Source organism: Siniperca chuatsi, linkage group LG9 (assembly GCF_020085105.1).
Source record: "Siniperca chuatsi isolate FFG_IHB_CAS linkage group LG9, ASM2008510v1, whole genome shotgun sequence".
In the NCBI taxonomy this organism is placed as follows: domain Eukaryota; kingdom Metazoa; phylum Chordata; class Actinopteri; order Centrarchiformes; family Sinipercidae; genus Siniperca; species Siniperca chuatsi.
In genome coordinates this window covers 16,391,564-16,404,884 of record NC_058050.1, presented here as the reverse complement: position 1 = coordinate 16,404,884, position 13,321 = coordinate 16,391,564, and the positions used below count along the sequence as shown (strand labels likewise).

Below are 13,321 nucleotides of genomic sequence, written 5' to 3'. Positions count from 1 at the left end.
ACGCAGGCATGATGTGCCAAGCCAAAACATCCTATATTGAAACGGAGATTGAGTGGGGTGCTCGCTTCGAACTCTGCATGACGCTGGAGAAGGGCTCATTAAATGTCACAGTAGAAACACAGGTGTAAATAATAAAATTAATGATGGCTGAATTGACCTCATCCTTAGATATTGTTGTCATGCCTGTCAAGCTTTGCAATCTAGCACTGCACATGCAGTTTACTATAACAATGCAGATTTACCACTCCAAATGATTATTATTAGTATTATCAGTATTTTTTTATTTTTTTAAACAAGTCCTTGATTTCAGACAGAGGTAGACAAAAGCAGGCTTCTCATTTCTAGCTGGCAACTGTCAGATTTCCCTGCTGACAGGTCAACTGTTGCAGGCAGATTATTAGCTCTAGCTAGCTAATTAAGCTAACACTAGCTCCATGAGTTGGTTGAAAATGCTGTCCTCCGCAGACTTTTTAATATATCCAACTGACTTGTTTTAAAATGAGATCCCTGTAAAAAGTTTTTTTTATTAAATATGTAACGTTACTTGATGGCTGTATACACGATATTGTGCTAAAACACTGAGGCTAACGCTGCATGCCAAGCAGAAAGTCAGTTCACCAGTTGATGGTGAACTGACTTTCTGCTTGGCATGCAGCGTAGCTCTGAGGTTCAGCAATAATTTCTCACAATTTATATACCACATTCAGGGATTGATGGATGTGTTACAGTGTATAGTGACATTTGAGGGAAATTCAAAGTAATACTTCTCCAAAACTCTTCAGTACATTGACTTCAAAGCGTATATGGTATCAGGCAAAGCAGTTCTGAACAAGAATCCAATGCATTTCTCAGCAAACCTCATAATGAAACGTTTTTATGAAAACTTTATGTGCATTTTGACTTTGGAGGCGACTTTCCCTTGCATTTTCTGAAAAACACTACAGTAGAATGGCATTAAATGTTGCATGAAAACAGTCAAGGACATTCTAAACAGGAATCCATGGATAATTTCAGCAAACCTCTTAAGGAAAAGTTTTTACGAGAGTTCAAATATGAATAAATAATATAGTATAATAATGCATTTTTATTTTTTATTACATTTGTGGTGAATTTCCCTTTAATCCTCTCCAAAACTGTCCGTTAAAATAACTTGGTCATAGTCAGGGACAGGGTCATTCTCAGCAGGACTAGATTGAAATTTTCAGCAAACCGCTTAAGGAAAGAGAGTTCAAATATGAGGAAAATGTCAATGTGTCACATTGTATTTTGACTTTATCTTTGTTTGTTTTTTCAAAAACTGTACAGTAAAATAACTCCAAATTTGACATGGTCATAGTGATTGCTCCAATGCGAGTCTTTCTTCTGGCTTTTTGGCCGCTCCAGGCACCGGTTCCGTAACAGCACGAATAGACGCGCATCAAAATCCAAACTACGGCTCACTTGACCGCATTTATATTTTCCGACTGGTCCTGGATGCTATGACAGTGTAGGCTCAGGCTAGCGTTAGCAGCTTTGTCCTGCTTTATTGGATTGGGGTAAATTTATACGCCAGCAACCCCAGCCAACGTTACATGAGATAGCGTTATGCTTGCCAAATTTATTGTTTAACGTTAGTTTTCATCCTGACAGCCTTTTCTCTAGTAAATGCATTATGTTTGGAAATATGAACAAGTATGTAACTAAGTTCAGCAGCCAACCAAGGGTATGTTAGAATGAATGTCAGTCTGTGTTAACCTAGTCGTGAATGGGGCATTTTTTAACGTAACCTGTTAACTCACAAACTAATGTAGGTTAGTTATATAATGTTCTGGAAATAACACACATTTTCTACTGTTAGTTGGTCAGACATGCTAAAATTGCAGCTTACATTGCAGCAGATAAATGCACTGTTGTGTTTTTGGTTGTGGAAAGGCTAAAAAAGGGACACAAACCTTTAAACTCTATAGATGGCCAGTATCGCTCGTACTAAAGGCCCATGAATACCGTTTCAGAACGTGGAGAAAGTCCAAAACTTGACATGCCTGCCGTGCTTAGTTACGGTTGCTAAGCTATGATTGGGCAAAAGCTGTTCCGGGGAGGGATTAAACTAATACTCAATTCCATTTATCTGCTTCGGGTTCAGGGTCCCGGTATTTGTGCACAGTGTAATGGCTTTGGGGACACTTGAGTTGAAGGGAGCCATCATTAATGATATTAGTGACACATAGTTTCCTACTATGACAAGTGAAAATGTCTGTTGTGAATGCCCCTTAAATCATCAAAGGTGCTGCATTAATGCCTAAATGGGTTATCTGTCAAAGTGGATTATCAGTCTGTGTGAGATGTCATGCAGACTTACTGTACATGTGTAGACATAGGGACCCCAACAGCCTGATGAACAACAAACACTGATCACAATATTACAATTGCTGCTGGGCCAGTGCAATGAAAAGGACTTTTGAGGGATAGCCTACCAGTTCCTCTATATGCATAAGAAAGAAAAAAACAGGTTTTTATATAGCTAAATTGCAAAACACACGGTTGAACTGTTATACTGGTTGAACTGGGTATATTGTCTGAGGGTGTACAGACACAAGCTATACACTTGTCACTTTTTACAATTTGTAAATGCTCATTCTCTTACAACATCCTCAATTTACAGAAATAAACATACACAAATATTGCTATTACTCATGTTAGCCACATTCACAACATCTTTGAGTCAAGCATAAGGCAATTCTGTACACAGTGCATGTGCCAGACTCTGCTACAGGTCGACCCACTGAGAACAAAATGTCCCATAAGTGATTATAAAAGAATACACTCAAAAGAGTTTCCTCTTTGCTTGGCAGAATTAATACTTAATGATATAGTCATCATTAATGGCATCATGGGTAGCGTTCGAAACATTTGGACAGTATATAAAAAAAGTTAAAATTGTTTGACCACAATAAATCTGAATCTCTGCTACATCTGGTATTGCACTAAACTGCTGCATAATTGTCTTAATTTTTTAAAGTCAAGCTAAGATCCTATAGTTTGTTTTACCAGCAAAGTGATAACAGAAAATGTTAAAGATGTGGATGTGGTCAGCTGCCCTGTTTCCCCAGCACTTCCTTTAACATTTACATCAACATGTCTTTTATTATCTGTACAAATTACAAAGACTTGCCAATATAGCTGCTGTGTATACGCTTGTTTATTTGATGCATTAGTAGTCTAAAACATGGCATATTGATCCATTAAAGCCTATAAATGAAAAATGAGTTGAACATTTATTTATTTACTTTCTACCCCATAAACATTAAGATAATTCTGTACAAATCAACAAAGAGCTTTTAGTGGAAACAAGCTCCACTGAAAGCTCCCTCTACGAAGCAATTTGCATGGTAACATACTGAATACATACATATGAGGACTTATGGGATAACTTCACAGTCATATAAGTTGTGTGGTGCTTTTAGAGAGCAGTTATGGCAGTTGCTAAATAGCACTTGGTACTTACTTTTGCGAAACATTTACTCAGTATATCCAGGCCTTTGAACTACAACCAGTGAGTTAGGCTGCCTGTGACTTATAATGCAGAAAATCCACTAATGGAAGAATAAAAAATAAGAAAATGCTGGACTATTGTTTGTCACTAGCTAGACAGACATTGCTGCCTGCAAAAACTAATATATTGTTATTCTCATCTGTCAGTGTTACGCAACTACAGTCCTCATTAAACTTTTGAATGTTACCATAAAGTATATGGGATTTGGCTGATTTTTGTCTTACAAGCAGTGCTAAGGCGCAAGATTGTGTTGGCTGACACTGGAGAAAACTCCTCCACCCTTCTCTTTCTGCTTTTCTCTGAGAGTAAAATAACTCAGGAGCAGAACAAGGTAACTGTTTTAAAGGATGAAATAGATACATGTGAATTTTAATTCAAAGGGTAGCATCATAGTAAGTCTGGATATAGAATTTATTTCAGACAGATTCTAACTAAATCTGGATTAATGAATGTAGACTGTTTATATGTTCCAGCACTTAATAAAAACCCTCTTTTGTCCAGCTGCAAATATAATATCTCAGCCAGTGGTCCCATTTTGACATGGGATTGCATTTGTGAGCACTACTACAGAAAAAAAAGATTGTTACAGTGGTTGCCCTCATGAGGGCGCTATAAACCTAGGTCAAACTTACAAAGTTTACACAAGCGGTCCAATAATAATAATGAAAGTAAGAAGGAAGATGCCTGCGCCATTTGACAAGGATGAGCTGTTGATGTGGCTTTAATGCACGTACATGACCTAATGTGAAATGCTAAACACTTTCAGTACCTTATCTGACATGTCATTGAAAATTAGTGCTGCATTTATCTGTTCTATAGTTGTGAATGTGAATACAGAGCAGTCTCAGTTTATATAGAAGTTATTGCAATATATAGCCCCAATTTGTGGCTCTCACGTATGATTATAACTTCAAAACAGTCGTAAGTGTTGTTAAACGACCTTGTTTTTTCAAACATCATCTGGCATTTATCTTTCAGAAAACAGATGTTTAGCTTTGTGACTCAAATGTAATGATAGTACATTAGAGGCACAAACAAAGCTACACCTATGAGAACTTTGTGTAGACAGAGGTGTATGTTGTGAGGCTCAGATGTGTGAGTTGTACAGGTAGGTGCTGTTGATGCTCCAGTCAGGGGGGAAGTCCTGCACTGCGTGGCCCTTGACATGTCTCTGCATGGCGACCAGGCTGCTGCAGAACTCCAGGCACACCGTGCACTGGTAGGGTGCTGCCCCGCCATGAGTCCTCAGGTGCTTGATCATGGCTGAGTAGTCCCGTGAGCGCTGACCACAGAGACGACACTCGAAGGGTTTCTCTCCTTGAAGCAGAGAGAAGAGAGAATAGGGGGGCACAGGAAGGGAGACAATGGAGGGGAAAGAGAGGTGTGCTCACTAGAGAGAGTCTCATACCTTTAGGTGTTAAAAGTGTATTCATTGCCAGTGTTCTATCAATTGTTAATTTTATATATACTCCTATATTACTTGACTGCAATGTATCCAGTATTTTTTTCCTATTGAAAGATTAATTGCTTAATTTAGAGTGAAATCAACTAAACTGGGCCACTTTTTTGAAAATCAGTTCCATCGAAACAGTAATGCACAACCTACATGTATGTCCCATCAAGTCAGGTCTCCTCTATGATTGTATGTTGATGTAACAAAAAACAAGAAAGATAGATAAATAGATATCAACTGTGTTTTGAACAAAAATTACAAGTAAGATTAAAACTCCTTTAAAACAGCCAAAACAAATCATTTTGAAAAAATGTAAGTTTTATAAAATATACAATATATGTAAGGTTTGTATCTTTCAGTTTTAGGAAACATTAATATTTAAGTTTTAGATGACAGGAAACAGTGTTTTGGCCACTGGTTTCCATTACTTACACTCTAGCGTGTTTGCAGAGAAAATCGCTTGACATAATCCATCACAGGGAAAATTTTGCTTGATGTTATTGTGGTCAAAAGCATCACTGCACGGTAATACAGTTATAAGGGCACACTTTGAATTGCATTACCCTATAGAAATAATGTAAATGCTTTAAAAGCGGTTAAAACCAACATGTTCGCCATTAATCTATGGATTTACTGTCTCAAGTTTCTGTAAGAGTTTCATAGGATTAAAATGAATGGAAACCTCCCAGGAAGATGTTCAAAAATCTAAATTATATATATATATATATATACATACATATATATATATTATTAATATAATATAAGATAATAAGATTATATTTATATACATATATATTTATAATCTTATATTAATAATATATAATATTAGATTATTAGAATAGTTCATATAATAGATCATAACATGTGTAATGTCTAACTGGTGAGTACTCAGCAGCACCATAAGTCACAGAGCTGAAGTTCAGACTTCTTTTCAGAAACAAATATACCTATAAATGCTGCTTACAGTTATTTCTAAGGTATCAGACAAACTATGAACAATCTGAGTGAACAGACTCATAAAGCACTTTTGTCTTGCACTGCCCATTAAATAGTGTGCTTACCGGTGTGAACTCGGTGGTGTGTGTCCAGTTGATGTTTCAGACTAAACTTCTTGGGACAGTACTGGCACTGGTAGGGTTTTTCTCCTCTGTGTTCTTGTCGATGGGAATGTGGTTCATGCTGCACCACATCTCCTTTTCCACAGAACCGACACACTGCATGAGCTTCACCTGTGCAAACAACAAGATGGGGAAAACAGGTGAAAGTGTGAACATTGTGGTGGCTCATGCAATGGCCTGTGGCCTGGCTGTTCACAAAAACACCATATTACAATTTAAAGGCACAGTGGTTCAATTACTGCAACAGCCAACAGTCCTGTAAAAGTCTTATAAAAGTAAGATATGGATACCCCATGTGTTCATTCATGTTTGCGACTTTTAAAAACAGTACTAAGTCAGTTTATTAAAAGTGCACTTTTTGCTTTTATGCTTTTTCTTTAACTCTTTTATGTGTAAAGTATTTGTTTATTTTCATTGTCATACTTTAGTCCTTATAGACAAACACATTAAAGAGAAATGAGATCTACAAGCAAAATGACCAATTACTTGCAATAAAGTGAACTAAATTCACTTCAGAGCTGCAGTGATTAGTTGCTTAATCGATTAGTCGATCTATAGAAAATAATTGGCAGATTATTTGATAATTGATTAACCGTTTAAGTGCCTAGTTCCAGCTTTCTAGCATTTTATAAGCCAAACCATTAAACAATTAATTGAGAGAATAATCAGCAGATTAATTAATGAAATGTTTTCAACCCTGCTAAAGTCGACAGTTGCAGTCACACTCAAAATTATAATACTCACTGACCTCCTTAATATAATACCAATTCTCAAAAAGAAATGACAGTTCATTGCCTAGGCTTTTGAATAACACGTTATACAGATAAACATTATTTTAATCCCCTTTCAGCGGCACAAGTCTATTTTTGATTCAGCATCCTGTTGCAAGACAATAAATTCAGTTTGTACAAGTATACTTTCCTGTCACTCTGCACATGTGTCTCCTCTGCAGCTACATATGTTAGTAATTCTTTAAAAATTACAAAGGTGTGATTTTGAGGTTAAAGTAACAACTCTGAAGCCTTTCAGTACCTTATAGTTTTTAAGGTTTCTGAAGTGAAAACTTGGGCCTCATAGTATAGACAGGATGCTGAAATAAGAAGGGGGTGTTCTGTAGTAGGGGAAATTGAGAGAATGAGAATAAACCACAACAATTGAACACTCACCACTCTAAACACAGCCTATTGAGACCTGTTGTCATTAGCATGTTTCCTGTCCAATATTTCTCTCCAGTTCTCACTTAAAAAGACCTAACATCTTATATAGATAATGCTTTCATTTGCATTGCCCTCATTAGCATACAGTAATATAATTTCAGTAGAAAGAAAAAGCAATGAATAATGAAACATCACATAACAACACGGACCGCAGGTGCTTAAATATTTCAATCATACTCTTATTGTTTATGTGCTGTTACACATTTTATGTAATTATATATTAGAGAGACATATTTTCAATATATATAACCTGTATTTAACTAGGAAGTCACAAATGCTTGAGTGATATTATTATGTACTACTTATAGTACTTCTTACACTGCTAACTGCACTGAAGTCACTTGTAAAGCACAGTTTTACCATAGCCTAATCAAGAGATTAGGCTATGGTAAAACATGAACATAATGTTCCATTGAGCAAAGATATTAAACATCAGATAAACATGTTTATCAGCTTGATTGTACAACGCAAATTATCATACTCGCATTTGCATGTACACACATACACGCATTGGACACACACACACACACACACACACACACATACACACTGTTGGTTTAGCTCAGTTTTTGTGTTATTACTGTGACTTACATTCATATTATATTCATTTATTATAATAAATCAATATGTATAATTTTTTTGGCATAGGACAAACCACTGTTGCGATGCAGTACATACTGTACTGCATGTATCTAGCTGTATCTAGTAACCGCACTACTGCTCCTGCTGCACCATGCTCTCAAAACCACAACTCTCTTTATCACTTTCCATTGCGTAGCTACATAGCTGGAGTCTGCCGAGGTTAGGGGTCATGACAAGAACTGTCTTTCTATCATGTTTAGCTGATCTGTTCTACACAGGATAACATGCAGTTGCAGCCTTGATCTTACTGTAAAGTAATAATAGTATGTTCAATATGATCATTATAAAACAGCAAGTTTTCTGTTTACCTGATGGTGTGGAGGCTGACTCCTGCAGCACTGGATCACCAAGGAGGCTTGTACTGCAGTGTTGGCAGTCTTTAACTCTCTCTGTGCTGGCTTTGGGTACATCTTGGCAACTGTAAAAAATATTTTTTTCTAATTCAACAGTTGCAAAAAATTACACTAATTGTACCTTTAACAAAAATAAAGAAACTGCTTATTTATGCTCCAAAGAGATACTTCACTGGAGAAATGCACAGCAAGTACAAGTCTCACATGAAAAATATTTAAGTCTGCATGTATTTTACAGCGTTATGCGTTATCACAGATTACATCCTTAAACACCCTTTCCTTCCTCTCCATCCCCAACCACAAGATATTTATAGCGCGTGTTCAGGGTAAAAGCTCATTCAACTTATGTTGAATTAGAGTAGAATGAACAGGATAAAGAAGTGACACTGAAGAATAGCAATTTTTTTCCACAAACAAAAATGTTTTGAACAATTTCTTGTGGTGCCGATGAGGCCAGTCTAAACACTGAAACCGTGTTTCAGTGGGTGGAAAATCTTCTTTCTGCAAAGGAGGGGAGAAATTTAGGGGGCTCCCCTATACAGACTGTTTGATTACACCGTGTGGAACACTGTACAATATGCATAGACTTGAAAAAATTAGGTAAATCACCCAAAAACAAAGTCAGGTGGGTTTCATACTATCTAGTATCAGAAAAGGACAGTGGTAAATCCATTCCAAATTAGAACAAAGTATGATTTTTTTTTCCTACAAAAAGAAGTTAAAACATATATTTTAGATTTATTGGAAAATTAACTTGTATGTCTTTTGCTGTTTTGTTCTGTGATTGATCTGAAAACTATCGCGATTTGTCAAAAAAAGAGCTTGACTGACTTGGACTGGCAGGGAAGGGTTAACAGGTGAAACTGCTCTACTTGGAAAGTGCAGGAGGCTCGATCACACAAATCTACCCAAACAGCAGTGAGTCAGGTGCTGTATCTGTCGCAAGGGAACAATTGAGCAGATTAGGGGATTCTAAATGACTATGAGAGGAAAAATAGGGAGACAATGACTGAAAATAAAAAACAGAAGTTTCCAAAATCATGTCCAAGTGCTGACTTACCTCGGCTCACTGGTTTGAACGGTCCCAGTAAATGCTCTCTGGCTGTTTTTTTTTCTTTTTAACAGGCCTTGCTTGATTATGCTCCCCATCCCGGTAGATCCAGTGTAAAGGTTTTGTGTGTAACGTGGATGAAAACCTGAGTAGCTCATTACAGAGCTTTGAAAATGGGAGCCAAGCAGGGGGAACATGTGGGGAGTGGAGAGGGTTAATGGGTATGCTATGGAGGACTGGTTTGGGGACTGAAGGGGGTGAGCTGCAACTAAGTTTGAATAGTTCTCTGCTATCCGCCTCAGAGTGCTCACAGAGTTCCACACATTTGTAGGGAAAGTCCAGGGGGAAGAGAAAGATGAACTGCTGCTGGCAGGCCTAGTAATAACACTGTCTCTGGTGTAGGGTGTTGCTGACACAGGGGACAGTCTGGGCTTCTTTCTTGGGGGAGGCGGACTGTTGCGATTCTTCGCATCATCAGGGGGTGAAAGGTTTTCCATGACAATGCTGTTGCATACTTCCTCCACTGGGGGAGAAGTCTCTTGGAGTTTCTCCTCTCGAGTTGGACTTCCTTTTTGCTTTTGATTTGTCACCTCTGCACTTTCTTTTTCTTCTTTGACATCTGTGATTTCTCTTCTTTTGTTCTCCTCTTTGGCTCTGTAGTGGAGATTGTCCAGCTGCTTCCGGCACTGGTCCTCCAGTGGCTGCATCTCCAACAGCAGAGCAGCCCTCAGCAGCAGGTGCAGGTCATCCACAGACACCTCAAGAGTCTGTGTGTAGGTGAAGTCCAGAACTTGCTGGAAGGTGCGTGGTGAGAAATACTCCAGAGTGCAGTGGACTGGGCTGTCTATGTCTTCTTGGGCTAACTGCTGTGCTAGTCTTCTGCTAGCACAAGCCAGTACTAACCGATGAGCCCTGAAAGTTTGACTCTTTACCGAGATGATGGCATCACAGAGCGTCCCTGAGCGACGTAAGGCATCTGCTTGCTGCAGGAAGTGGAAGTATTGGGTGTTGTTGATTCGGATCATTTCTGAAGTTTGTAGATATATAATCAGAAGCCTGAGAAGAGAAAGTCAAAGCAAGAAAAAAACAGAGCGAGATCCCATCAGATTATGCCCACACTGTATTAAAATTTATTCCGTCTTTTTGTAAGGTTGTTACGATGTATGTGACATTTCTAGAAATGCTAAATTGTAAGTAGGAAAATCACTTCAAATCAACGGCAGGGATTGGCTTGTGATTAACACATACTATGTTTATCTGTGGTTTGTACTGGTGCTGGGTTTTTTTCCCATCCTTTCCAGACAGCATTACCTGTAGTGAGAGTTGAGGTTGAGTTGAGTTTTTTTTAATTTTTAAAGCAGTTAACTCAACAAAGTATTTATATCTTCACAACCAGTAGGATTCAAGCAATTTCTTTTTATTACTCTCAAATATGCAGAAAAACTTCCCTCAGTCAGAACTGTGTCTGATATCATTTCTGAATGTCTTGTTGATGTGTGCAAATGTACTAAGTTTTGTGAAAGCATTGATATTCTTCACTCACATATACACTCTAAAGCCACAAAGCCCTAACAATATATGAAACCATGACTAATGACTGTACACATGAGTAAAGTCAACAACAATAAGACTGTATTTGGATATGATAAACATCAAATGCAAGAGTGCGCAGGGGTGGAATATGTAAATATGTAAGTATGTTATAGAAATATTTGGAATTTTACATCTAAAATTGAAAATACATGGATGAAAACGCTATGGCTGTGTGTCGAAACTACCGGATGCCTGAGAAGTTGTCATCTTCACACAGTCTGAAGTGTATAATGAACTTTTATGATTATACAGTGTGTGGTTGGTTTCTGCAGCAGAGGTTACAAGTACTGTGAGCTATTACATTCGGTCCTCTGATGGTGACTGTAAATGGAAAGTAGATGTGAAACGAAATGACATTTAGTTGTCTTGTTACTGGAACTTTTTTTAAATGTGCATGTATTTGTGCACGCTCTCTAAATCTCTCTCTCTCTCTCTCCAACAAATTATTTAAAAAACACCAATGCACCAAAGAGCTATAATTCAAAAATAATTTCTGAAATATTTTATTCATAATTTAAACAAAACAGCATGTAGCGCTGAGAGTGAAAGTGACAGTAGAGCAGCTCCAGTATGAGAAGCAAAAAGTCACTTCGATTTACTGTATTTGACATGTGTCAGACAGCAAGCATAAGGTGTCAGTTTAGTATTTACTTATCAATTTTCAAAAAAGTAATTCAAGTTACAAAATGTGTAATGTTGAGTGCACAACATTGAGAGCACGTAGGGAAATTATCATGCAAATCAAGCAGTGAATTCTATCATCTGCATACACGAATATAAAACAGTCGACCGCTTTTGTCACTACGACATTTACGGCGGTCAAAAGCTGTGCGCTGCCTGATGAGAACTGTTATATTATGACTATATATTACACCATACAACTTAGGCCAGTGTCACAAATTTATTGTGTGCTGTAAATAAATTTTTATGTCCAATAAAAATGACTTCTGTGTGATATGCAATTATGCATTTTATACAGTAGTAATTTTAATTAATATGAATTTCCTTTTACACAATAATAACAAATTATTAATATAATGCTATTATTAATATATATTGGTGTAATTGTGTTAGCAGTCATAGTGGCGGAACTATGACAATAGTAATTTAGCGGGTGGAAACATATAGTGTTCTACAATGTATTTTATGATGAACAAATTTAAATTAACTTCAGTTAACAACATGTTAATTTATGCGCAAGGAGATTTTGCAGAAACTTTAAGAGTGGTGCCATGTGTTGTTGTGTAATATACAAACCTTTGATCCTCACAGGGATGTTCTCTTTTCATTTGCAGAGACAGTTCAGAAATGTTGCTAGCTTTAAGTGGCGAGTGGCGTGCCAATCCATGAACTTTATTTTAATCTGTTTGTTACATTGTATTTTCAGATATTGCTACTCACACTGATGTGATGCATCTGACGTGTATGCTGTATCATTTTCAATCATGCGTTGTAATGCATGTATTGGTGCTCTCCTGCTGGCCTATAAAGAAATTCTTCTGTTGAATTGTATTCTGTATTATTATGCTGCAAGTCCTTGCCAACCTTGTCTAATCCTTTTACATCTTTAGAATATATTTGATTTTGTAATAAACTGGCTTGTGCAATAAGCAAATTCCCCCAGATGCTGCTCAACTCTACAATGCACTCTTGCAGAGTTGTGACACAGTTAGCAGGTCTTTGAGCTCCTTGCAGTCACAGTGCTATATTAATGCTTACACGGGGGAAAACCATGCATGCATATGTCAGATTTACACATCCTTTGACAGGACATGAATTTACAGTCAGCCTCCCCACAGCTCACACTTAAAGGACTGGAGTCACAAGAGAGCCTGAACTTATAGTCTCCACGGGGAACAGAAGATCAATAGCAGCATGCTAGGTTGTGTTTACAGTAGGTCACAGAAAACACTGCTAAAAAGACCAAAGATGAGCAATGTTAAAGTGTATCTGCATGTGGTTTCAAGTCTCGGAAACTTAAAGGCAGCAAGCTGTGTGAATGAGACACCTACCTGGTGTTCAGTGAATATTCTCCCTGGAGAATGATGAGCTACCTCGCATCATGACTGTGAAGTGACTTGTAAAGTGACATCTCTGTCTGACTACAGGTTTTAGTGTGGGACATGGTGGTTTCCTCGTTTGTTTTTACAGTCCCTCCTCTTCAACTTATCTCTCCCTTATTGGTTCATTGATTATGGTGATAAATGGTTTGTTTTTTGTGATAAAAGATGGTAACTTTCTCTTAAGTAAACCACTTCTTTTAATTATTTTGTTGTTTTTATTTAACTTAGAGCATGGAGGCTGTTTTACTATTTAATATTCTCCAATTGTTGTAAAGTATAGACAACTAATATTGATATCA

The 13,321-nt window shown here is 37.4% G+C and overlaps 1 protein-coding gene across 1 annotated transcript; it reads right to left on the bottom strand.

Moving 5' to 3' along the window:
• Window positions 1–1,064: 1,064 nt before the first annotated feature.
• zbtb32 (zinc finger and BTB domain containing 32) lies at window positions 1,065–13,077 on the bottom strand. The gene is made up of 5 exons (XM_044207683.1): window positions 12,972–13,077; window positions 9,376–10,422; window positions 8,271–8,380; window positions 6,047–6,214; window positions 1,065–4,849 (listed from the first exon to the last, which is right to left on the bottom strand). Exons 2-5 carry the CDS (start codon window positions 10,389–10,391, stop codon window positions 4,620–4,622), a joined length of 1,524 nt encoding a protein of 507 aa, XP_044063618.1. The 5' UTR covers window positions 10,392–10,422; window positions 12,972–13,077; the 3' UTR covers window positions 1,065–4,619.
• Window positions 13,078–13,321: the final 244 nt, after the last annotated feature.

Bases quoted from the DNA above. Each gene is read 5' to 3' on its own strand.
- zbtb32 (XM_044207683.1), bottom strand. From the start codon at position 10,391: ATGATCCGAATCAACAACACCCAATACTTCCACTTCCTGCAGCAAGCA. The intron at 8,381-9,375 runs GTAAGTCAGCAC...TATTTTTTACAG, and splicing joins GTTCAAACCAGTGAGCCGAG to TTGCCAAGATGTACCCAAAG. The intron at 4,850-6,046 runs GTAAGCACACTA...CTCTGCTTCAAG, and splicing joins ACACCACCGAGTTCACACCG to GAGAGAAACCCTTCGAGTGT.